Genomic DNA, 25,461 nt, shown 5'->3' with positions numbered 1-25,461 from the left:
GAAAAAGATGGAGTGAAGTAATGATAGTGGGGGAAGAGCAAGTACGTATGTGATCGATTTTGGGGAGCTGTTTTCTCTCTCCATTTTCTGAAAGCGAGAGCTGTGAACTTCTTTTGTGTGGAAAAAGAGCCAGGTTATAGGTGGAGAGAGAGAATGCAGACTCCGAATCCCCGAATGCAGACAGCAACAGCACAATCATGGCACCTGGATGCGGCTTTGGCATCTGCCTCTAGAGATCGAGGTGGAGGCAGAGATGTTGACGTAAAGCAGCTCAGCAAGAATCAGAGGAGAGCTTTGGGAGTGGAGTGAGTGGACAAATGAGTGACGGGGGATAAAAGAGGAAAGAGAAGACAGATAACTCGAGGTTAAGACAGACCCAAGCTTTTGCAGCAGAGAAAGATATTAGAAGCAGAAACAAAAAACGCTGGAGACAAAAGTAATAGAAGACGTGGTTAAGGCGTGAGGATTGTGATATTAACCATTTAACACCTGTCTCTCAAGTAATACCCACGAGCCGAACACTTCATTGTCATTTCATACTCAAGTCTGTCGCTGACACTTCTGGTTGACACTCATTCTGTCTTCACTCAAATCCAAAAGGATCTCATATTACTTAACAAGGAAATTGCGAGGGCTGCCCCCTGGAAGTCGGAGATTCGAATCATCAGTCAGAGACCCCTCGGGCGACAAAGAAGGCTTCAAGCCGAGCAGTCTTTTTTTACTAGTCAATGTGTTGTGCACTGTGCTTCTGGGGACTTTTCATCCCCAGACTTTGCTGTGTAGTGAGTGCTCTTGACTGTCACACTACTCTTTGGTAGGGGCTGCAGGGGACGCAATGTGGCAGCACAGAGGAGGAGACTCTGCACTGTAAGGCTCTAAGACATTATTTTCTCTCTACTGCTTAGAAGTGTTGAATTTACGGCTCACAGCAACTTAATACCACACAGTCTCTGGCTTTTGTTTGATATCTAGTGTCATCAAAAAATGTTGTGCATTTGCAATCTGTTGTTAGCACTGTTAGCTTGTTTACACACTGAATGTCCCACTGAGCCTATTCAAACTTTAAAACTTTACAAGGAAAAAATAAATAAATCATTGAATATCCGTATTTAACAGCATTATATGATTTGACTGACATAATTCTGAGATGGGTGCAGCCCCAGAAATTACTTCAAGAGTCCTCCAGCTGCAATTGTCCTGTCTGTCCTAAGCCCCTCCCACCAGATGACCACGGGCATATGCACAAGCTTCATACAGTAACTCAGTGTTTCCCATATATTGATTTATTCAGTCCTATTTCATTGTACAGCTTCATGCATCTCATCTGCTAAGATGCCCCACTCTCTCTCTCTCTTGCTCTGATTATGAGACCACAAATGAGACAAGAATTAGCTAGCCATCCACCTCACAGTCTCTCCACCTTACTCCCCGCCGCTGTGGACTCTTCCTTGAAGAAGAGTGAGTAGCAGCTCTGGAGACCAACCTTTGGTCAGTGGCTCAAATTCGACAAATGCAAACGCCAAACACTGGGTATCAAAGCGGGTTGGTGGCCAGCGGCAGCATGGGGTCTAACCTGTGTAACAGCAGCAACAGAAAGTTTTTTTTTGAACAGAGGGGGAGTTGGGGCTGTCAGGTCCCCTGGAGCTCGACTTTGTGCTGGCTGGATTCATGTTGCTCTGACTGCTGACTGGAGGTTGATCTCCAGAGCTGCCCTCTGCCCTCCTATGTAGTCTGTAGCGGTGGGGAGTGAGACAGAGGCCACGCTGTGATTAATGGCTTTTACTGACATTAGCTACATAAATGGGAACTTCAAGCCACAGCTGTGAGCTACATTGAGATGTAATTTCTCTCCATCTGTGAAATGCTTCGCAAACAATGACACATTTTATTGCATTTATTTTTAGCCTCTCTTATAGTCTCTCTTTTTGATAAGTCCGTCTTTGTTTTTTGGGTCCTTTTACAGACAGTTGTTGCCAATGCTGGAATAACAACTTTCTCCGCAGGACTCTTTGCCATTGAATCAGGCTTTCACTGCAGGGAGGTGCACCCAATCTGCATTTGTAGAACAGCCACTTTGACTCTCTCTGAAATGACCAGTGATTGGCCAAAGTGTTCTGTCGTGAGCTAGTGTCTCTAAAGCCTGAAAACAGTAAAGATGAGGTGATGCTATCAGTGAAGTGTTCTCACAGTCGCCTTGAGTTTCAATATGCACAAAGTTTACCATTGGATTTTTGACAATGAAGCCAAAACTAAACTGCCAACCCCAGCCTTGTGTGTTGCGGTGAATCACACAATATATTTTAATCTGCCTCTTTGAACCTACAACTTTTATGCTCATATTGAACACATCAATAGACCGGCCACAGGGTGGTTGCTCATACTGACACGTAAGAACAGAAACTCTAGTTGGTTTTGTCCAATGACAGTTCAGACGAGACAACTGTATTCCCAACAATGTTGACAAAAAAAGAGAGAAAAGCACCATTACTTTGTGCAATTCTATTCTGAGTGGAATCTTAGAAGTAAAAAGGAAAAATAGGAAATCGCAGATGGCAAGAAGAAGCAGACAACATGCTCTGTATCTGATCTGCGTCAAAGTTAAATTTTATATGACAGCAATATTAAATAATAATATTAAATAGTAATTTTAAAAGAAGCTCACTACAGTTTATAACAGTCTGACTCTAAAGTTAGGCAAAGCGACCAATTCACAGTTGAAACCTGGCTCAATCTGAACATTAAGTTGACATTTATATTGAGGAGAACCTAAAAAAAAGTCGCATTGCCTATTGTGCAAAGTTAGTTGGTTTGCAGACATTGAAGTGTCAGAGTTGGATGAGATATGCTCTTCCAAACATAAAAAATCCATATACCGTCACTTGACCTTAAAACAGGGCACTTGTGTGTGTGTGTTTTGGGTGTGTGAATGCAAAAAGGAAACAACATGGTGGGAGGCTGCATTGAGTTTAATGCATTTTGTAGCCTTAGGTCTGTTGTCAGGCTGCTGTTGTGTCTTACTTTCCACTCCATTCGCTTCTGTTCCGTGTAAGATCATTCTTTTTCCTACTTGTTCCTCTCTTCTGCCGTGCCCTTATAACAGTGTAGAGTTCTCAACAGTAATTGAGTGCTGTTGAAAAAGTCCGGATCCCTTGACAAAGAAAAGGTTGAGGTTGAGGGAGGGTAGGAGGGGAGGTGTCAACGGAGGATTATAAAGGAAAATAAGAAGGAGGAGAACCAGTTTCCCTCAAAGGATGCTTTGAACACCATCATGTACAACACTGGCATGTCTGGCAGGACCAGATGCATGACCAGATGGTGTGTTGGCATATAATATTTACAATGCAAAATCATGCCGAAAGATATTTTTCGGTTTTCATGTCACATAAACCACCAATATGTCACAACTCAATGTTTGTAGCGTGTTGTAACAAGGCAAACTGACTAAGAGCATATATATCGACAGCTGCGGTAAGCTTACACACAATCATACATCAGGATTTCATTGGCTTGTTCAACAGCACATTTGTAGTAGTTGTCCAGAGAGTAGAACATTGTTCATTCACTTTCCCTACACAGATTTTTTTTTTCTTTTTCAGCTGGCTGAGAAATTTAAATTTGACTCTGTAAACATTGAGACACGAGCTCAGTCATGCAGCCCCGTATTCTCAATTCCCTTTTCCTATTCTTAGAAAGCTCCAACTAGGTTATTTAGCCTTGAAATAAAATTCTCACATGCACAAGTAGAATGACTCAAGATTTCAAAACAGGACTGCTTTTCCTCTCAGCCATGCAGCGAAAAAAAAAATGAACAGATACTCTCTGAAGAAATCTCCTTTGACATGTTTTAGACATGGTGGTCTTTTCAGCTATTCCCATTCACACTGAAAGCTGTTGTTGCATTTCTATGCCAAATATATCTCTGGGTGTTACTTCTCCTCAGTGATAGTGTTGGGCTCAGGCAGCTGGTTCCACTACAGATCCATTTCCAAGTTGGTAAATACCTGCTTGTTAAGCTCAGAGTCTAACAAATGTCCTATCAAATTTTTTATTCCCTGATTTTTTTATCAGAAAAATCTGAGTTTGATTTTACTGTTATGATAGCTACCGTGAGAAGCCAATTAGCTATGCTAGAAAACAGGGAGATGGCTGTCGGGCCATCAGTGATAGTCTGTTGCCCTAATTTTAGCAGTGTATCCCACACGGCTGGCATCATTAAACTGGCATATAAAAATCCAAACAAAATTGCTATATAAGGTAAGACAATTTCTTTAAGCATTGAGCTCTTTAACATAGATGGTAATTTTTTGTCTTATTGTTACACGATAGATATAATTTGTTCTTCCAACATCAGCTTCTGTGGTTAATGTGCTAACTGTTAGGCTTCTGGTTTCACTTTTTGACTGATTAATTTAGACTACGACCACCTACTGGTATTTCCTTTCATACAGGCACAGAATGTACATATACTAGTTTGCTGTTGGCTACAGTCTTTGTGGTGTATTCAAGTGCAACTTTTTTTGCCAGGATGCAGACACACAACAGTCCGCTATTGTCGCAGATAGCTCTTTGATGTCTGCTTGCTGTGTCTTGGCCCTAAAATGCAGTAGTTAATATGCCATGTTTTGTTTGTTTAATCCTTACAAAAATCTAAGTGTAAAAATGACAGTTAGCTGTTTTATGGTGGGTTATGTGTCTCCCTATTTTATTTTGGGACCAGTAACTTACCAGAGCAGATACTTCCCTTGCCTGGAGGCCACTTTTGCAAAATGACAGGAGGCCAGGGGGCAAGATGCAGCATTCTTACATAGGTCAGATGTAAACAGGGACACTCTGGGCTTAGACTGGACTGCTGTCAGGGGGTTTCAGGTGATCCTTTCTTGTCACTTTTTTAAAAATAAACAAGTACAATTTTGATTCCTTCTTTTGCACTCTGGTGCCATATTAATATTATAAGTGCAAAAGAAGGGGAAAAAATCCCAGTGTAAATCAATTTATTTGTATTGTGAATTAAAAAAAATAGTTGGGAAAGCCACTTGGCACTCTATCTGGGGCCAGATTAAGCCTGCAGGCTGTAAGTTGAGTATCACTGTCCTTGAGTCTCTGCTGGCTACCTTGCAACTGCTCAGAGACAAAAATTATGTGATTTCAAATATCTTTACAGTGCCAGGCTAGCTGTCCCCCTTAGCTAAACTAACCAGCTGCTTGCTATGGCTTTGAAGTGTTAACATGCTTGCTTTTTGGCTGCAGAGATATGAACTCTAAAGGCACTTGGCATCCTGGGTACTGGCTTGTGTCTTATTCAGAATAAGTAGTTTATGTGCATCCTCATCCATTACCTGAGTTTGCCAAAGTTTCGAACTATTCCTTTAATTACAAAGTCACTGCATTCATAACTTTTTATTTCTAAAATCTGTAAATAGAATTAAAGGAAGGGATTCAAAAAGAATCTAATTCATTAAGAGTAATCAGTAATACTGTCTTGAGACAAGATGAAATGCTATCTAACCTCAACCTCACTATGTGCAGTACTGTATCTAACTCTAATGTCTTTTATATCCCACTGTATCTGGCTAGAATATGACACACTGCAGTATGTGCTGCTCCTCTGGGCCTCTGTTGGGTGTTTTGTTGTTCAGTGTGGTCACAGTTTAGATAAATGACCCTATTAGAAAACACGGTGGGGGTTATCTGTCAGCATCACCGTCCCTCTGCGTGCTCAGACACTGTCTGCCACCACTATCACTGGACACCACCACTATCATTCTGTGTGTGTGTGGGTGTGTGCGACTGAATTATGTATGATAGTGACAGAAGGAAGCGTGCATTATAAAAAGGATTGTTCCGCCTCTCAGTCATGATGGGGGTTTAACTTGCCTTGTAAACACACGTGATAGCATAAAAGTTCATTTAAAGTACAAATTACTAGTGATAGTAGCTGTTATTCTACAGGTTGCCATGGCTCATTTAGTTTAGTTTACGCAAGTGCAGCAACAATCTGTTGATCAACTGATTGAAGTTGAATCAGCAGTAATCATTTAAACCCACTGATAAATTAATTACACAATTAAATGGTTAACCCATTTATCAAGCAACAAGACTTGGAGTCTAAAGCCACACTGATGGCTCTGTGAGGCTCAATTTAGACACAGCTGTGCTCTTAGCTTAATGCTTAAATCAGCATGCCAACAGGCTCATAATGACAATATGCTCTTGTTAAGCAGGTATATTTTTTTACTGTGTTCAAGACCTTAGTTTTTAAATACGGTTCTGCTACAGAGCGCCATGCTAGGACCCACCTCAGGGTGCTTGGACCCATGATCACGTGTTATTGGGTGGGTTAATAAGGTAGGAAATTGTGTCTGTGTTTTTTGCTCATCTATCAATAAATAATGTTTACATTCTACACTGTACACTGTATTATATTGCACAGTGTATTAATTTATCTTGCATATCATTAATTAGTTAAGTGGCATAGTGAGCGTATATTTAATTCATTGTGTCATGTCCCTGCCGCTGTGGCCTGTTATGAGCTGACTTATCACATTTGGTTTCACGTGTAGGCTACTTATGTATTGTTTATTGCACTTGTCGTTAACGTGTGTAACATGTTAAGTGTATTTTATGTTTAGAAGACAATTATGATAGAAAAGTTGCGTTCATTAGTTTAAATAAGCCACACGCTCTCTATTAAATAACTCTGATTCTTTGATATAACTGTGGCTTATGAAGTTATTTAACATAAACATAAATCATGAAGCAGCAAATAACTTGCTTTTGGGAGCAGGCTTGTGGATCCTTCTCTTGGTCTTCAACAGGGGATCTTTAGAGTTACTGTTTAATTATTTTTGATTTTTAAAAAAAATTAAGATACGTCTGAAAATATACATTTAAAGGAATCCATCATATTTTGTCTTTTGCAGCAGCTTATGTTTTGTAAAAGTGGAGTTTCCTCCCTTACCTATCTGAAAAGCAGATGCAAGTCAAAACTGCTGCCTGAGGCTGATGTGGCCCTTTTCCTGACAACCTCCATCCGCCCATTTTATTATGCAATGCAGTTTTATACAGTGTATGTAGTAGGGGTCCGTGCTTCATCTCTTTTTCAGCGAAGGGATCCTTGGCTTGAAAAACATTAAAGACCACTGTCTTATTCAAATTAATGAGCGCATGCTATTGTATCCTGACAATAATCTCTGGCAGGCGTACATAATTTCAGACTTCCTTCTCAAAGCTTTAGATCAGAAAGGGTCTATTTGATGTGGTGGGACTGACCCTAGAACTAGACTTTAGACCTTAGTTTAGCTATATACTCTGCTAATGTTTGTTTATTAGCACTAATCACAAAGTAAATTTGAGGCTGATAGGACTGTCGCTAATTTTGCAGGTGTTTACTTTTGAACCAAAGTACTGGACAATTTTAACCATGAATGTCTGTGCAAAAATTCATGGAAATCCACCTCATAATTGTTGATATTTCAGTCAGGACCAAAGTGGTGGACTAACAAACCAACAGACTTGGATGGGAATTATCTTCATTATTTACTTACTTATTTATTACATGTTGTGAATTAAACAATAAATTAATTAATTGAAAAAAAAATATGTGGAAGTTTTGTGGTTGCAGCCCTAGTTGACTGTGCAGTATGACTAACTGTCCTTTTGTCCAATTTAAAAACTCATTAGCGGATTTATTTGTTATATGTAGCGTCTGTCAGACTCTCACATTAATTTTGATACTAAGTTTATGAAAGCCACCCATGTTGCAGTCTGATTCAGGTAGAGAAGGTAGAAAACAAAATTCTTGGAAATGGGGGAAAACTGACGTGTTCATGGTGCAAGTAGGAGGAGACCAGCAGGAGCTACTGTACTGTGGCTAAGGATGTGTCTGCCTCTGCCATCCAAACAACCAGCAGACAGCATTCTGGGAGCTCATTACAGCAGCCTCTGAGCTGGAGGAGACGCTACAGTGGTGGGGGATCAGGGAGCCAGTTCAGTGAGCTCAGCCCCAGCTGCACTAACAGTCTTTCAGTGAGAGACGCCTGGGCATAGGCCAGCAGGAATAAACCAACAGTGACAGCCCGGGATTTGCATGAGCTTCTCCTCCCATCCCACGAGCGCTCATTTAAAGTTCATAGCAGCACAGGGACAAGAGTGCGGATGCCAGAGTGCGGGAGGTGTGCAAAGTTGAGCAAACATGACATAACTTATGGTGAGCTGGAGCAAAGTTTCCGGCTTAATTTTGGTCCTTACACGCCATAGGTAATTCATGAAGGCTGATGCCCTGGAGTGCCGTACCATGTGAGAACAACTGAACTGTGTTTTTTTTTTTTGCTGCAGCATTCAGCCGATGTCAGATACTGTGACGCTGGTAATTCTTAGTGAATGGCTGGTGGCTAAACCATTGTCAAGGGCTCGTTAATCTTGTTATGTGGTTGATTGTGTAGCGTCTTATTGTGTGCTCACTGTCTCTTCTCCGGTTGCTCTTACTTCATCGGCCCTGTCCAATCCATTCTCTCTGCCTTGATTTCACCTCTCAGTAAACGATTGTGTGTCTCCTCTCCCCCTGCAGAGCCGCAGTCCACGGCATTCCCAGTCTACCCAGTCTGGGCTTGCCGACCAGGCCGCCAAGCTCTCCTTTGCATCCGCTGAATCCCTGGAGACCATGTCAGAAGCCGACATGCCCATTGGGTTCAACCGGATGAACCGATTTCGCCAGAGCCTGCCGCTGTCCCGCTCTGCCAGCCAGAATAAGCTACGATCTCCAGGTTAACATTTGAAGCTCTGCTGGCAGGCTGTGCCACAACATGCTGGTTGGACTGGAGGCAGATTTACAGCTGCCTGTTTATCTTGTGTAGCTGCTGATACGCACCACCTTGCTGCTTACACAGAATGGGAGAAAGTGTCAAACTCTCACCTTATTTACCGTAACAATTTTATTTTGGTCTAATTACTTTGCCACAGAGAGCAGGAGAGAGTCCTCAGAAAGCACAACTTTCTTGAATGGTTACAGAACTTATCTCAAACTGATTGTTTTTTTTAAGTATATGTAGACACAGTATATTCATAATATAGTCACGCAGAATGTGAGACCACATGTGCAGGGGTTATTATTATTATAGGATTATTGAAGCTTATTAGTTTGTTTATTTAGTTAATTTGGTTGCTGTAATAATGCATGCCAATGTTAATCATCCATGATTGAGGATGTTTTTCTAAAGGACAGGTTTACGACAAAAGGGCCTTGGGAATTAAGAGCAGCTTAGTGGGAGTCCAGACTCATAAAGACTAAGGAGCGGTGTTACATCAGGTATAGTGAGATAAAAAAGTAGCTGTAAAACCAAAGTGGCAGGGACTGATGAGGGCCATTTTGAATGAGGATTTCAGACAGAAGCTGCAAATCTCTCCTCTCCATGTCTTTTTACTAACCTCTTTGTTTTCTTCTCTCCAAAACTCGTCTGTAATATCTCACTTATTTTGCTTGACTTTTAATCACTGGTCTTTCTTTGCTTTGTTTGTTCTTTTTGTTTGTCCCACGGGTGTATGAAGATGAATTTTCAGGTTAGTCAGGAGTCAGATTCATCTTTACCTATAAAATCAAGAGTTGCAGCATCTGGCAAAGTTTCCCATGAAGTGGGGCTGTTTTGGGATAATTTAAAGGTTCTCTATGCAACATTCAGAGCATTAATATAGCAGCAAGTCACTATTTGCTGTGTAAAGATATAGTAATAGTGTCCTGAGCAAAAGTCACACTACCGCTCTGAGCTTCTCTGTTGTTTGTTGTGGTAGCTGTGGCGGCAGCGCTGGCGTGTTAGTGCATGTGAGTGCATCTGAATCCCTGTGTGTAAATGCCACTGGCCAGTTAATTCACTGGGCTTATACTGTGGTTACGGCTGATTTCGTATAAGCCACATCGCACAAGTGTAGTCCACATCCTCTGGTTCCCCAGACTAACGATGTTAGCTCTGTCAGCACTATTCCTGTTGTTAGTGCTGTTTCTTGACTTAGTACCACTAGCTCTTAGTCACCTGCCCAGCCACCTCCAAGTAGAGAGCCAAGTGCAGACAATCCCACCCTATCCCACCCTAGTCCTATATTGGACTCTAAATTACAGATATGCTCTGAATGTTGCATACAGCTCCTTTAATATTCATTACTGCAATTTGATTATTGATATGAGGTAAATGATTTCATTCAAAGAAAAGTAGTAGTAGTACTTCTTTTAAATGTGCATCTTTGCACCTTAGCTGTAAATTCTCACACAACTACCACAGTCTACTCACATTCAGAAAGAAAGAACTTTTGTTTACTCTGACAGTGACTATTCATGCTGATATTTGATGAAAAAATCATTATTTGGATCTCGTATGCCAAAAGGCAGAACATTTTGATCATAACTGACGACTCAATATCTTTCAAAATGGCCAAAATGCATCAAGATTTAACAGAACTTCTTTGCTAGTTATTTTTTTCCAGCCACAAAAGCCATTGCCTTCTGACTCACCCATCTCCCCCTCATCACTCTCTTTTAGGCGTACTGTTCCTGCAGTATGGAGATGAGACACGTCGGGTTCACATCACCCACGAGCTGAGCAGCCTGGACACGCTGCACGCTCTCATCGTGCACATGTTCCCTCAGAAGTTGACAGCAGGTATGCTGAAGTCACCCAACACGGCCATCTTGATCAAAGACGAGGCGCGCAACGTCTTCTACGAGCTGGAGGACGTCCGGGACATCCAGGACCGCAGCATCATCAAGATTTACCGCAAAGAGCCCATCTACGCCTCCTACCCTGCTGCTGCACACCTGGCTAACGGAGACCTGAGGGTGAGGAGAAGGGAACTGTGGGAGTGGGGAGGTGAAGAGGGCATGTTGGGTTATCTTAGTGAAAGAATGCCGTCTGATCTCCTTCTAGTCTTATGTTTGACAACTGAGCTGTCAGGGAGAACCGTTTTAATGCCAAGCCTCAACATAAAGGCAGAGTGTGTTTCTTTGGCAAGGTAATAGTGTTTTTATATTTCAATGGTAACTTTGACAGGCTGTTATGGTGTATGTGGGTTAGTAATTTAACAGGTATTCCTCCTGGAAATGTATTTTCTTATCTTCAAGTAGGCCATCTGTTGCTGTGCAGACACCAGAGAACAATGTTCCTCTGTGAAATGAGCATATTTTAACATCCAACGCTATTTCTGCTTCAGTGAAGATCAAGGAAGCCTGAGGGAGACCTTTTTTTAATTATTTTATACAAAACCGTGCTTACCATCTGCATTATTCACACAATACTGACAATACAACTGCTATTAACCATGCAAACAGGCAGTGAAAAACGATTATGCCTGTGCATATTGTGTGAGCATGTACTGCAATGTATGTTTTATGTGTTAGTGCCCGCTTACATGCTTGTTTGTGCCTGTGTATACAAGCAACAGAGAATGAAAATGAGGTAGGAAGCTAGCTGACCAGCACCCATAAACTGCCAAAGTACATCTACATTTTGACACACCCTCAAACTGAGTTTGATAACAGGGAATCTTTAAGACGTGATTTTAAGCAACACTTTTATCAGGCAAAAGCAATCAAAGTTACCCATCATTTCCTACAGTGAGTGTGAGATGCACAGTCCATCTCTTCTTTATAACGGTTGGAGACAGATACATCTTACCAAGCATCTTGCAGGGCTGTATCGGGTTACATATGCATAGGCAGTATATGACAAACAGAAGTTGTCAGTGGGAATGCCCCCAGTTTGGAGAAACAGGCTGGAAAGCGACATGGAGGTGAAGCAGTGTACTGCTGTGGAGGGGTCAGCAACAAAATCACTATCACTCTAAGTATACGCTTTGTGGAGAATATTTTTCACTGCTTTTCCTTAATGTTGGATAATGAATTCCTATGGGAAAATGAGACTACTATTTCACTTTCTTCAAAGCCAGACCCCATTAAGAGAAACAGTGATTTAACATCACTGCACACAGGAGCTGTTGGTCTACTGCTGCCTTGAACAGTTTCTTTGTTTGTGTTATTGTGTGACTTTGGCATTTAAAAGGTTTAGTTCAGATTCACTAAAATCAGACTATTGTCAGTACAAACATACTTTTCGAAGCAGCATTAGCAGCTCCAGTCAAGCTAAAATGATTGTTGTTGTCAATGGAGTCTGGTGGCTTTGACAAGAGCATAGATGGGGAACTGAAGCCTTTAGCGGCTTCCCAGTCGAAAAAGGCTCTGTGACCAAAAGGTAAAGTGGTGAAAATACTCTCAATATAGCACACACTTCAGTGGGATTATTTTGTAGGTGTAAAAATGTCTTGTTACTAATTCCTCATCCATGGCAGTACCTTGCTTAACTTCCTTGTCAGACTTCAAACTGCAGGCGTGCCAACTGACTGCTGTGGGTAATGACTTGACTATGGATAAGTACCCCATATAAACCCACTTAAAAAAATCAGAACTATCCCTTTAAATTGTGCTTGTTTAACTTGTGTCCATACATTTTGTGCAAACCAGACCACCTCATATTGCTTTGTTAACAAACAGCATGTATATGAATTTGTCCCTGGGCATAACAGCTCAGCAGCGCAAATTCCTTCTTCACGCTCCAGTATTTTCTGTGTATTACACAGTGCTGCATGACGAGGTTAGCTAGGATGCTGAGAAGTGAGTGAAAAGAAGAAAACAGGGATGAGTTAAGCAGCAAAAGTAGTTCTGTGACTAGGAAAAACAGAGTATTTGGCTTTTAAAACTGTAGAAATTAGGAAAACCACAACAGGGGTAAAACCACAGAAGTGTATTGAAAAAAGCATTAGAGCGTGTTTAACAACATTATCATGCGCCTCAAAGAGAGGAGGGTAGAAGGAAAGTAATAGTAAGTCAACTTAGATAAAATCAGTTGTCAGTTCAGTATGAATGAGTAGCTTTGTCTCATGTATCCTGTCGCCACTCTACTAAATAGAATAAATGTATATGTTTGGACTTGAGATTGGACTCAATTTTCACTTGTAGCAATGTATTAATAAGCCAAAAACCTGTGGAGCTAAGACAGAAAAGAAATATGGGACAAGAGCTGTAAATTGGGATGTATGACCTACCAAAATTGGTCGGATGTTTCTTTTTATTTCAATTTTTCATTGGCTCAATTAAAAAGAAAGTCATTTAAGAACATTTTTAGAAAATACAATCTGTAATTCAGTGTATAATTGGTCTTTTGAGAAAATCTTCTCTTGGCATCTACAGACTGTGACAGACTATCTAGTGTCAGTCAGATCCCAGTCAACCTCACACATGGGGAACACAGCGCTATCATGCGTAGGTCTCCATGGTAACCCTCATCCCTGCTTGTTCATTTTCAGAGGGAGATGGTGTACTCCTCTCGCGACTCCTCCCCAACTCGCCGCCTCAACACCCTACCCTCTTCTACAGCCTCGGGGTCCTCTGGCTCTCCATCCCGCTCACGCCTCTCCTACAGTGGCGGCCGTCCTCCCTCCTTCACTGGGTCCCATTCCCAGCATGACCAGCCCCGACATCCCCATCATCCTTCAGCCGGCCATGGTGCCAACGCAGGCCTGTCTCCTTCGCCTAGCGCCATCCTGGAGCGCCGCGACGTGAAGCCTGATGAAGAAGTTTCTGCAAAAAATATGGCCCTGATGAAGAATGAGTCGCTGTACGCAGATCCCTACAGCCTGATGCACGAGGGCCGCCTCAGCATCGCCTCCACCCAGTCGTTAGCTGCCATCGGAGACCCCTTTAGTTTCCCCGTTTCCAGTGGCCTGTACCGCCGTGGTTCTGTGCGCTCTCTCAGCACCTACTCAGCTGCTGCTCTTCAAGGAGACCTGGAGGACTCCCTCTACAAGCCTGGAAATTCGCTCTACTCTGACACATACTCCTCAGCCACATTGGGCATGGGTTTTCGCATGCCACCCTCATCCCCGCAGAAAATCCCTGATATGCAGCTGAGAGACAGGGACTCCTATTCCAGCTCACCCAGCAGAGCTTCGCCTGTCAGGCAGACCTTCCGCAAAGACTCCGCCTCATCCTCGGTGTTTGTGGAGAGCCCAAAATCGCGGCCCAGCTCCAGTTCAGAGCCTCTGTGTCTGACAGCTGGGCCTGGGGAGGGCGGCAGGGCCACGCCCGGCTTTGGGTCTTCATTGACTGGACAGGACTCTGACAGCAGCAGGTCAGTATGAGTCTGAGAGGTGAATTTCATTGAGGTATAAGAAAGCATTTTTCTTGTCAGCTTCTGAGACAGCTTTATGTCCAGAGCTTTATGCCAGAATTTTTTTTTTGTCATTCAGTTTTTTTATCCATTTTAACCTTCATTTAAACATACTGGCTTTCTAGACTTCATACAGAAATACAAATGATACACGTATAGAAGGATCCACAGTCAAAAAAAGAAATCAAATTAGACCAAATTAAACAAACTAAACCAAAATAAACGAAAAAGGCAGCCACACAGAACCCAGCCAGGCACCCTTGTCACTCTAAGACATTATACGCATATACAATACAGTATATACATACATAAACATCTCATCCCCTTGTACCCTCTATCACCTCTAGGGGGTTGCTCTTTTAATGTAAACCAGAAAAAATTATTTCACCCTGGCTATCATACTTACAAAACCAGCAGTCTCTGTCATGAGGTTGAGCCACTGTGTAAACTCCGGCCTATGTGGACACTTCCAGTTACATAGAAAGAGCCGGGCCACTATGATAAAATCTGTTACTGTCAAAAAGAGTTTGAAAAAAAAGAAAAAAAATAATTTTGCATGAAAGGCTCCTGCATTTGTGTTTTCTCAGTTTTGTCCTTACTGGTTTTAAATCACAATCACACAGCTCTATCTAAGAGGATCAACAGACTTTTGATTAGCTTTGAACTGACTTTTATAGATGTTTTTTTAAATTCCTAAAAACTGATTGTGAATCACTTGATTACAAGCAGTTATATAAAACCAAGTTTACAAATACTTTTGAGGCTTTATTGCTTTCTCTCCAGTGCTCCGTGTTGCATATTTTTACAGCACAAAATAGATTTTGTCGATTTTTATGTCATCCAAGTGTCGACCTGCCTCTGCTGTATGTGTTGAACATTTGGTGATAGATCCATGGTGTACAGTTCAGTTCAGTTTATTTTCATTCAAAACATGTTAAAAACATGAAGGAATGAAATTCGTTACCCAGGTCCAGCAGCGTACAGAATAAATAATATTAACTAAAACAGACCTTATATTTGCAGGGATCATCGCCTGGAGCGCATGGAGGCGATGGAGAAGCAGATCGCCAGCCTTACTGGCCTGGTCCAGAGTGTGCTGACCAGAGCACCAGACAGTGACAGCACGTAAGGCTCTCCATTATACCCCATTAACCCTCTAAAACTCACAGATACAGCTTCAGGTCAGACACATACGCAGCATTATTGACAGGAACAGCAGCAGCATCAGAGTCATTATCAGCTCCATAGCACTGAAGTGGTGCATTACTTAGTGTGAGCACAGCACAACTACAGAGCATTAAACATTCGTTACAAGGCACAGTGCTATTGATACATATAAATGTTTAAGACAGCTTTTGGTAGATTTTGAGTTCCTCATTTACATGCAACCTTGTTATCACAGCACTTCAGCCTCATGAACACAATAGGGACTCATTAACAAGAAGATAGCTTGTTAATGTTATCAGTCTGATAGTGTCCAGTAGTGGTGCTGTTAGCGTTAGCACTGTAATTGCCTTGCCCTGTGGCCGTTGATCCTCAGATGCGGCCTGCTGCGTCTCTGCATGATGGCGGGCTGCCCTCCGGACCAAGGGACGGAGTTCTCACGGCCATTACCTTTCTCTTCCAGTGACAAGACCGAAACCAACAGCGACGGCTCCGCCACTGGAAGTGAGTACAGCAGCCCAACTGTGACCTGTGTACTGTTACTCACCAGCCCTCTTCTTACTAACATTGCTGCTGTTTAAAAATTACTGAAGGTTTTATTCCACACCAGCCCAAATAAACCAAAATGAGCACACAGACACACTAGAGTTCATCTTAACAGGATTAAACCAATTTGTTAAGTTTTTATTACCTCAGTCATCCCTTTCTGTTTTCTCTTTACTAAAGTTTTGCTGCATTTCCACTGTATCGTACGGCAAGGGTGAACTCAGAACCGCGGCGTACAAAGCAATGGTTTTTGGTTTTCAACTGGCAAAAATTTAAAAGGCACCTGGTACTTTTTTTGGTATCACCTTGGTTAAGGTTCCAAGTGAGCTGTGGCTATACTATAAGATGTAGTTAAAACACTGGAAACCGCTTTTGGTCAGAGAGAACTGTCTCTAGAATTGATGCTTGAGCGACACAGGCCATCCTGCACAAACCTGCAATGGCAGCATGCAAAAGCTAGCAGTGGTCAATCGACGAAGGACAGCTGTACCTTTGTTCTATTGCCAATGAAAGGATCCAACATGAAAACACACTTTTTTTGGTGTTTGTGTCACATTAAAGATAATGTCACAGCAGTTTCATGCCATGATTATCAGCTTTGACACCTCCCTACACTGAGGCTGTACTATCTGCAGAGGAATACAGTGCAAATTCTGTATTTGTCTTTCTCCAACTACTGAAATTAAAAATTACAAATAACTACTTCACCATTTGAAAACACAGCAAAAAAAAAGATATAACTGGTCAAATCCACTTTACAGCATTGTTTACATCACTGGGAATCATTTAGGGCATTGTAGGACTTTAAAGGAACAGTCCCTTCTTTGGGAAAGATACTTGAGTATTGTTCTACTCAGAAGAGAAAAGTATTATTCTATAAATTTAGTATGGTGACTTTTATAATCTGACTAAGCGCAAGCACAGAAAGCAGCGGGAAAAGGCTGGTAAATCTCTGACAAAAAGGAAAATATATACCTCCTAACAGCTTGGAGCTGCTGAAAGGTGTTAAACAAACAAACAAACATACAAGACTGTCAACAAAACCTTCTCGGCGAGGTAATAAGACAGACAGCTTTGAAGTACAGTATTTGGGAGGGTTTTTTTCCCACTTTTTTTTATTTTACTCTCTGTGTACTAGATGCACAGAGACTGAATTTTATGTTTAAAGGTATGTTATTTAGGAATTGCCGGCTACTGTTTGTAAACAGTACACCAGGGAAAGTGAAAGCCAGCCCCAGCTTTGCCTGCTTGTCATTTTGCCTTGCTGTATTCAGGTTTTTTTTTTGGCGCTGTGTCCCTGATTTTTGTAGCTTCATCTTGGATGCGAGCTGCTTCTGGTTTGGCACCTGGGTGCCACCTTTATACTAAGTCCCAACCTTACCTGCATGCTGTGCCCAGGAATATCACAAACATAAAATAACAAGAAAATACAGGTAGAGAGCAGTGTCTCTCTAGTTAAATACACTACCACACACTGTGTCGTAAATGGTGATTTAGAGGGAAGTCTGTATATCGAGTTTATAGTAAAATCCATCATAGTACATCTTTAAGTATATTTCTCATAATATCAGATTTTAGCTTAATATTTTTCAGGATAGAATTCACTGACAGGAATTGTTTTCCAACAGGTGTAGCCTGTACATACTGAAGCATCTCTGAATTATACCCTTTATTTTCCTACTTTTTTTTTTCATTTCTCTCATTTATGTTTCTGTCCTTTTTTCCTCCCATGATCATAAATTTGCAGCTCAGTTTTGGCACAAACAAATCTTCTCTGTGTCCAGACTTTCACAGGGCCAGTGCAAGGACACAGTATTCTTTAAAGCTTCCTCACAAACTGATGCTTTGCCAAAAGACTAAGCCATCACCGTCATTTTCTCTGGTGTAGTCAATAAAAAAAATGCTCTCTGCGATCATCATTCTGTAAATTTGTCTCTCTATCACCCTCTCATTAATTACTCGGTAACTGGCTCACTCTCTCTATATTCCAGCTGGACGGCTGAAGAAGAAAGGTAGTTGCCATCTCCTACTCTATCAACTTTTATTTCTCCTATCAGACATCTCTCGTGGCTCTCTGCTCTCTGTATGGGTGTGTGGTGTTGCTGGGTAGCGGGCGGTGTCTATCCTCATGTTTTCCTCCTGGTTGGTTTCCCAGAGAGCGGACCCCCTCCCCCTGTTCTTGTCTCTACTTTTTGAATTTCTGCTTGGTTTTTTTCCTTTTGGGATTTCAGAAGGTTGTTTTGTCACAGACTAGGCTCTCCTTTGTAAATGTGTACAAGAGTGTGTGTGAGTGTGTGCAGGATGCATAGGTGTGGGTGAGAATAGCTAGGGAGTCAATGGCCATACTCACAAAGCCCTGTGTCAAGATAAGAGCATGGTTATCCCCCTGTGTGTCACTACTGAACAGACTAATTGCACTTCTATATGGGTTACTAATAGCATGAGCTCACGTTTCTCCCAGTGGGCTATTAGAGTTTTGTGAATATGGCGCTTTTTTTGCATTCACACTCTGTATTTATTCAGTGTGTGCACAGATTTTCTATATATGTACATTTCTTTGGACCTTTATTCTTTGTGTGTGTTACTGTTTTGTACTGTGTGTCATGCTGGCTGACTGCAAATCTCACCGGAGCACGGCCCAGCAAACTAACCAATTTGTTTCCCAACGACCTGCTGGTGACCCCTCCATGTCCTGCTCTGTGATTGGCAGCTCATACACCGTCTGCACCTCTTGCGCTGATGCCGCCGCCACCTTCCAACACAAGCCAGGTGAACAGCGTGGGCCGTTTGCAGATGCAGCTCCACCTTCATGGCCTGCAGCAGAACGCCACAGACCTGCGCAAACAGCTCAGCCAGCTACGCAAGATACAGGTATGAAGTATATCCATCAGGAAAAATCTGGTTTTGTAATGGTAATTTATGAGCCTGTTCTGACAAATCACACAAAAAATATTTACTACTAGTGGTAGCTGCAACAATTATTTTTATTACTGGTTAAGTGGCCCATTACTTTGCCTCTGCTCTGGCGGCAGCCATGACTAAAGGCATTATATTTTTGGGTTGTCCCTCCGTCTGCACACACATGGGCACATCCCATTCTCATGAGCAATATTACAAGAGCACCTTCAGGGAATTTCCTCAAATTTGGAACAAATGTCCGCTTGGACTGAACAATGAACTGATTTGAACTTGGTGGTCAAAGGTCACTGTGACCTTACAAACATGTTTTTGGCCATAACTCAAGAACTTATACATTAATTATGACAAAATTTCACAGAAATGTCCAATAGGGTAAAATGATGAAGTGATGACATTTCATATCCAAAAGGTAAAAGGTCAACTTCCTCGTGGCACCATAATGTCCTGAAAAAACACTTTTTTGGTACATATTCAACACCATAACTCAGAAATAGAAGGAGAGACTACTGGTCAGATACTGATGCATCAGCATTCATATTTGAAGCATTGTGAACTGTCATGGCTACATGTGAGTCTGCACACATGGATTTAAATTGCAAGTGCAATTCGACTGATTGGCAGAGACATACAACTTTGAGGCCAGAATTCTAGTGTTCTCGATTAAACGGTTTGTCAATAAAATGTCAAAAAATAGTGAAACATGCCCCGTGTAATGTCCCGGGGCCCAGAATGACATCTTCAAATGGTATGTCTAGTCTGACCCATATTACTAAAATCCAAAGCGATTCAGTTTATTATTATTTTTATGACAAAAACGCATCAAATCCCTTCAAAAAAGAAAAAAAAAAGACTAAAACGATTGATAAATAATAATGAAAAAATAGATGCCAATAACTTTACGTCGATCAACTAACCGGCACATTGTTGCAGCTTTAGTATCTAGTCATGCAGATACATTTTATGATAATCTGGATGGTAATTTTTCTTTCCCTGCTATTGAATATTTTAAACCTCTTTTAACATAATTCTATATTGCCAACTGGCATTTCTTTGCCAGCAGGTTGTGAGAAATAATTTTCAGTGAAGTGAGTAGCATCATTTTGATTAGTCTTACAGAATGAGAGTGATTCTTTGCAGGGTCCCTCCTATTTTAAGGTTGACAAGTAAGTCATACATAATCAAGACCACAGTGTGCACTCTAAGTGGTTTGCTTGTGTCGCAGAGGCCCACAGATTGCCTCAAAGTTGTAGAAAATGGCTAAATTGGTCTCCAGTATTTGAAATATTTTCCATATGCGGTCATTATCTAAAATTTCTATAATGCAGAATGTATACTATTAAGTATTTCAACACACGTTTGCAGGCTTAGTTGCTTTGATGTTTATTTGATCTTCACTTCAGTGCTGTACTTACAGTAAATAACAGCTACAGGTTCACATAGCTGTACTGTATGACACATTGGGGGCATTATACCTTCTGAGGATTAATAATGAGGAAGAATGAGTGGAAGATAAAAGCGCAGTTCAAGCGCAGTTGGTATGGTATGCTACAGAGATGCAAAATGTCATTATGGATGCGGAGTCTGATGAAATGCCACAAAGCAGGGTTAACTGCAATGTGGAGATGAGGTCCTCATTTATTCCATTTATCTCTGATGCCAGTGATGCCATGGTTACTGCAGGAAGAGATGATGAGTTAAATGCTTTCAGTGGCAGAGGAGACGTTTCGAGTCTCTTGCAGGGTGAAAGAGAAAGGAGGAGTTATGGGTGTGACGGATGATTGGCATGCAGTGCTTTTATTTGTTCCCCGACAGCAGTCACAGGGGCTTCTTGAATTGGCAAAGCAGCGAGACAGAGAGCCAGACACCAGGGGCTATGCTGTACCGAGAGAGGACAGTTTTGCTGTTTACCTGTATGTGTGCCTAAATGTGACCTCTGCACCTGGGCCTGTGTTGTTGCCAATGGCGATGGCCAGCAGCTTAAATTTTACATGTGGTTCATGAATTATGCAGAGGGAGTGTGCAGGAAAGACAGGCAACTGGGAGAGAGGGAGCACAGTGCTGCAAGATGAAAAAAAACACCCTACAAAAATAAACATTTTTATGTTTATATTAATATTTTTTCAATATTTCATCATAATCTGCACTGCAGCATCATTATTTGGTAGTAAAATATGGAATAATTGGTTATTTTAAAAGTTAGTGGTATTGCCTTGCTTCACTTCCTGGAACACAAGGCTGATCAATTATTAATTTTTCTTGCTTACCAGGTGTTTTCATCTCAGGGAGTTGTATTACATGCAGGAGTGCTGTAGAATATTCCATTCATAACGCTGAGAGGGAGCCAAGTTCAGGCTCAGTGCTTCTGTCATGGGCTGCCTTCGTTCTCCTCGGCATCCTGCTCTAAGGAGCATTATACATACGGACACAAACACAAACACACACACACCACACAGAGGTGCGTCTAGCAGTGCTTTTAACGCTGAAAAACACATAAGCAATCAAGGATAGAGCAAAATGTTCTGATAAAACAAAGCAGAGAAGGTCATACAGTTAAACAAGAGGACACAGCCTGCTCTCTCAAGGGCTGGGCAAAACAATTTGTTTAGATGCAGTAAATCACTGAGTTCTGTTTTTAAAAAGCCTTGGGTGAATGCAGTTCTCCTCCTCGTTGTCCCGTTGTTATGTTGCACTGGCACTGATAGCAGATTTCACAACTTCAACAAGCTATTCTCATGAGGCTAGGGAGGCTAACATTGATACAATTCATTTCCAAACTGTCGCTGAGTATACTGTGCAACATACCCTGCAGAAGTAAGAGCATTATTTGTTATCTGTAACATTATGTTTGAATGTGTGTGTGTGCGTGTGCAGATGGAGAACCAGGATTCAGTGCGAACTCTGTTGAAGCGGACAGAAGCGGAGCTTAGTGTGCGCGTGGCCGACGCCCTGAGGAAGCAGGAAGATCCTCTGCAGAGACAGCGCCTCCTGGTGGAGGAGGAGAGACTCAAATACCTCAATGAGGAGGAGCTCATCATCCAGCAGCTCCAGTCAGTGACACGATAAGTCTAAGAATTAAGCAATAACGTCAGACAGTGACATGTAGCACTGCACATAGTTGGCGAAACGTATCAATCAATACTGATTCAAACATTTGTTATAAAAAGTGAGATTAATGCACTTGTAATTCCACTACAGTACCAATGTGAGTTAATGTAATGAATGTACAAGTTGATAGTTATCTTGTTTAAGATGAGTCCTATCACGTCTTTCATGATGGCTTCGAACGTGACAAAATTCATATCTGTTTTTATAATTAGATGATTCACAGGGTGAAGCAGTGATAGGATGAAATTGTAACTGTAATTAAGCCCGGCGTAGAGCAAGATGCTTATTAAGATCTGAGGTATGAGACGGTCCAATAACTAATTGAAGTGACTGCAAAACCAGAGCAGAGAGGTACCTTGAGATTTAATAATCAGATAACTTGCTTCTGTCTCATATGTTGAAATGTTCAGCGGTAATAAGTCCTAGATCTCACTCTGAGCGTCAGAAGAGTTCCTGAATCTCGCTCTGAGCGGCATTCTGATTGCAGGCTAATTGGCTGAACTGTTAGATGATCTCTGCTAATCAATGTCGGTTTTTCAGCCTGGCTAATGGCCAATTTATTTTCGTTAATTATACATGGAACTTTTATTCATTACATAACTTAAGGCAGATTTATATGACATGAGTCTGGCTAGACACACACTCCGTATTCGAGCAGCACAAACTCACATTTAAGTTTGTACAGATTCTCCTGTTTACATCAGTCGTTGCATGAAACTTTTAAATACTTGTCCGCACTCCTCCACTTCAGCTGTCCAGAGCTGCTGATCTTGCTGCCAGTTGATTGAGAGACAGTTTATTGGCAGAAGTTTTAACTGTAACTCAAATAGAACAATCTGAGATAAATATTCAGTTTTAAGTGTAGCAGAGGAATCCCTGGTGTTCAGCCTTCTGTCTGTTCCATCTCAGCGACCTGGAGAAGTCAGTGGAGGAGATCCAGAAGGAGTCGTCTGTCAACCACAAGCTGGTGACAGTGCAGGAGCTGGAGGAGAAGGCCACTGTTCTGAGAAAGCTGGGAGAGACACTCACAGAGCTGAAAAGTGAGTCACGCTGGCGAATTTCACATTCTGTGCACAACCCCAGAACAGAAAACACAGTCTTTTACTCAGGCAGACAGTTTATCATGCACTAATTACTCACTAAGGCACTGATTATCCTTTAGTCACCCACAGCTTGTCTGTCAAACATTTAATCAGTCTCAGAATGCTCATTGCTTTAATAAACTCCCTGACCATTTCACGGTAGTTCAAATTGTTTATTTTTTATTTTTGGATTACCACAAAAGGCTTTCAACATCTTTGGTAAGTAGAACTGATTTGTTTGGGGGATTAAAGTTGGCTTTCTGTGTTATTCTTCTCCTCTCTCCTGCAGATCAGTTCCCAGGTCTGCAGAGTAAGATGCGGGTGGTGCTTAGGGTGGAGGTGGAGGCTGTCAAGTTCCTGAAAGAAGAGCCACACAGGCTTGATGCCCTGTTAAAACGCTGCAAGACTATAACTGACACCCTCGCCACTATGCGCAAGTATGAACCTGGTCTGACTGAGAGCAACAGATGTAATGTACCTTTATGCTGTATATGTCAGTCAAACAGACCCAATAAGTGCTGAATAAAAGTAGCTAATAAAAATGTATATATTTTTTTTTAATTATAAAATGTTTTTACATTAGCTTGGAGATGGAAAAGTTTTAAGTTATCCTGTAAATATCAAGCTGAAATCTCCAGGGTTGAAATATTAAGCCACAGCAGAAGTGCCAAAAATTGCAGTTCCTCTAATGGCCACTTGAGGCTAGCTCCAGAAGCCATGCAATCGTCACAGACCCCCATGTTAAAATGGCCAACTTTAGAGCAGAAATAAACATGTTTACAGCCCATTACAAAAAGCAGTTATGGTCTCTACAGCTAATTAACAACAATTATGACAAAGCTATGGGGGTTTTATTTTAAAAAATCTCACCCGTTTATTTTTAAGGCTTAAAGTTATGTGTAGTTACGGGCGCAGCCATTTTGAGTGACAGGTGGATGCCATCTTTGAAGTTGCTACCATGGCAGCGACATTGGTTGTAACAATAACCTCAGATTCACAGAGTATAAGCATGGCCATACCTGTCACTATTTCAGTTCTTGAAAGTTCATCTAAACATTTTGGTCACTTAAAAGTTCTTGTTCAGTGTTTGGTTGTACTAAAAAACCCTGTAACCATAAATGCACAATTAACCATGAGTGCACTGAGCTGAACAGGCTAGCAGCTAGCGGTAGCTCCACCCTTTCATCAAAATATGGTCACTTCTTGTCGCCTGTGGCTCCAAAAATCCAAAATAGTCAAAATGCCAAATTTAAGGCTTCAAAACAGGAATCCATAAACCACTGGTTAGTGTTATTTTTATAGTCTATGAGAAATACTGATGGAAATGCATTTGTGGGATAAATTCTTGGGATAAATGTGTCCGACATTAGCTAATACAAAAATGGAGCCATTTGTCATCAATTTTGAGGAAGGCTTTCCATTTGTACCTTTGCCAAGGAGATTATGTTTTCACTCTTCTTTGTGTGTCAGCAGAACGTCAAGGATTTTCATAAAATGTGGTGGACAGACAGGCCTTGGATTAGATATTGTTGTTGCATCAGTTCAGAGAGTTCATTAAACTTTTTGTTTTAAAACAAGGATCTTAAAATTACCTGGGGATGGATAGATGATTTAAAATCATAACGTATGTACAACAAAGGTGTCCTGAAGGGTGCATTGAAGCAGCTAATATTGACGTGACCACTTGGCTTTATGGATAACACTTTCCAGCCATATGTATAAATACATTTTAATTTATGGTGAGTGTGGACTTGGACTTTTAAAAATTTGCCCTTCAGCGTTCTGTCATCTATCTCCAAATCAGCCGTGTATCCAAAAAGCACCTCCCTTTTTGGTTTAATTAACCTCACTGCTCATAAGAGCTTATCAAATTAATTTTTTTCTTTCATCTTTGTGGGTAAAAGAATTATTCAGTATTGGCAGAGGTTTGCGTCCTTCACAGTGTTTCGAGGTTTCTTTATGATTTTTGGCATTCAGCAACAATAGTTTTCACTTCAAGTCATGGATTATTCATGTTTTTGTCTGTTACAACTCAAAGAGTAAATTAATGAATTCATCTTCCATGTCTTTCCAGACAAGCCAATGAGGGGGTGTGGAAGAAGCAGGAGGACTTCTCGAATCCTTCATCAAAGCACAACGACGAGTTGCGAAAGTTTTCAGACTTTGACATCCCCACCAGCCCGCCACTCACTATCAATGACCTTGGGGTAGGCAACAGCCTGTCAAATTGGAGCCCTCACACCAGCCTCAGCCGTGGCCACGGAAACATGTCCAGCCCTCACAAGGACAATCATCCTCCTGTTCCCCACAAGGGCAAAGCCCTGGAGGAGCTCGAACGCCGTGCTTTAGCTGACAAAGCTTTGTCCGTGGAGGTCCGACTGGTAAGACTTATTTGTCACCTTTCTTTTCTCTGTTTTTTACCGCTCATGTGTCATTACAAT

General features: G+C 41.5%; 1 protein-coding gene across 2 annotated transcripts in view; it reads left to right on the top strand.

The window, feature by feature from the left end:
- The window catches only part of srcin1a (SRC kinase signaling inhibitor 1a), an 82,164-nt gene that overhangs the window by 36,045 nt on the left and 20,658 nt on the right, over positions 1-25,461 (top strand). For both annotated transcript variants that reach the window (XM_088091227.1, XM_088091226.1), the window contains exons 5-15: positions 8,567-8,762; positions 10,527-10,822; positions 13,342-14,165; positions 15,228-15,329; positions 15,745-15,872; positions 17,906-17,926; positions 18,625-18,785; positions 21,705-21,880; positions 22,848-22,978; positions 23,310-23,457; positions 25,095-25,401. In XM_088091227.1, coding sequence (XP_087947353.1) covers positions 8,567-8,762; positions 10,527-10,822; positions 13,342-14,165; positions 15,228-15,329; positions 15,745-15,872; positions 17,906-17,926; positions 18,625-18,785; positions 21,705-21,880; positions 22,848-22,978; positions 23,310-23,457; positions 25,095-25,401 — 2,490 coding nt within the window. The remainder of the gene's footprint in view (positions 1-8,566; positions 8,763-10,526; positions 10,823-13,341; positions 14,166-15,227; positions 15,330-15,744; positions 15,873-17,905; positions 17,927-18,624; positions 18,786-21,704; positions 21,881-22,847; positions 22,979-23,309; positions 23,458-25,094; positions 25,402-25,461) is intronic.

Source organism: Plectropomus leopardus, chromosome 18 (genome assembly GCF_026936395.1).
Source record: "Plectropomus leopardus strain MGB_pleo_1.0 chromosome 18, ASM2693639v1, whole genome shotgun sequence".
In the NCBI taxonomy this organism is placed as follows: domain Eukaryota; kingdom Metazoa; phylum Chordata; class Actinopteri; order Perciformes; family Serranidae; genus Plectropomus; species Plectropomus leopardus.
Note: the sequence above shows the minus strand (reverse complement) of the source record. Positions and strands in the feature narration are given on the sequence as shown.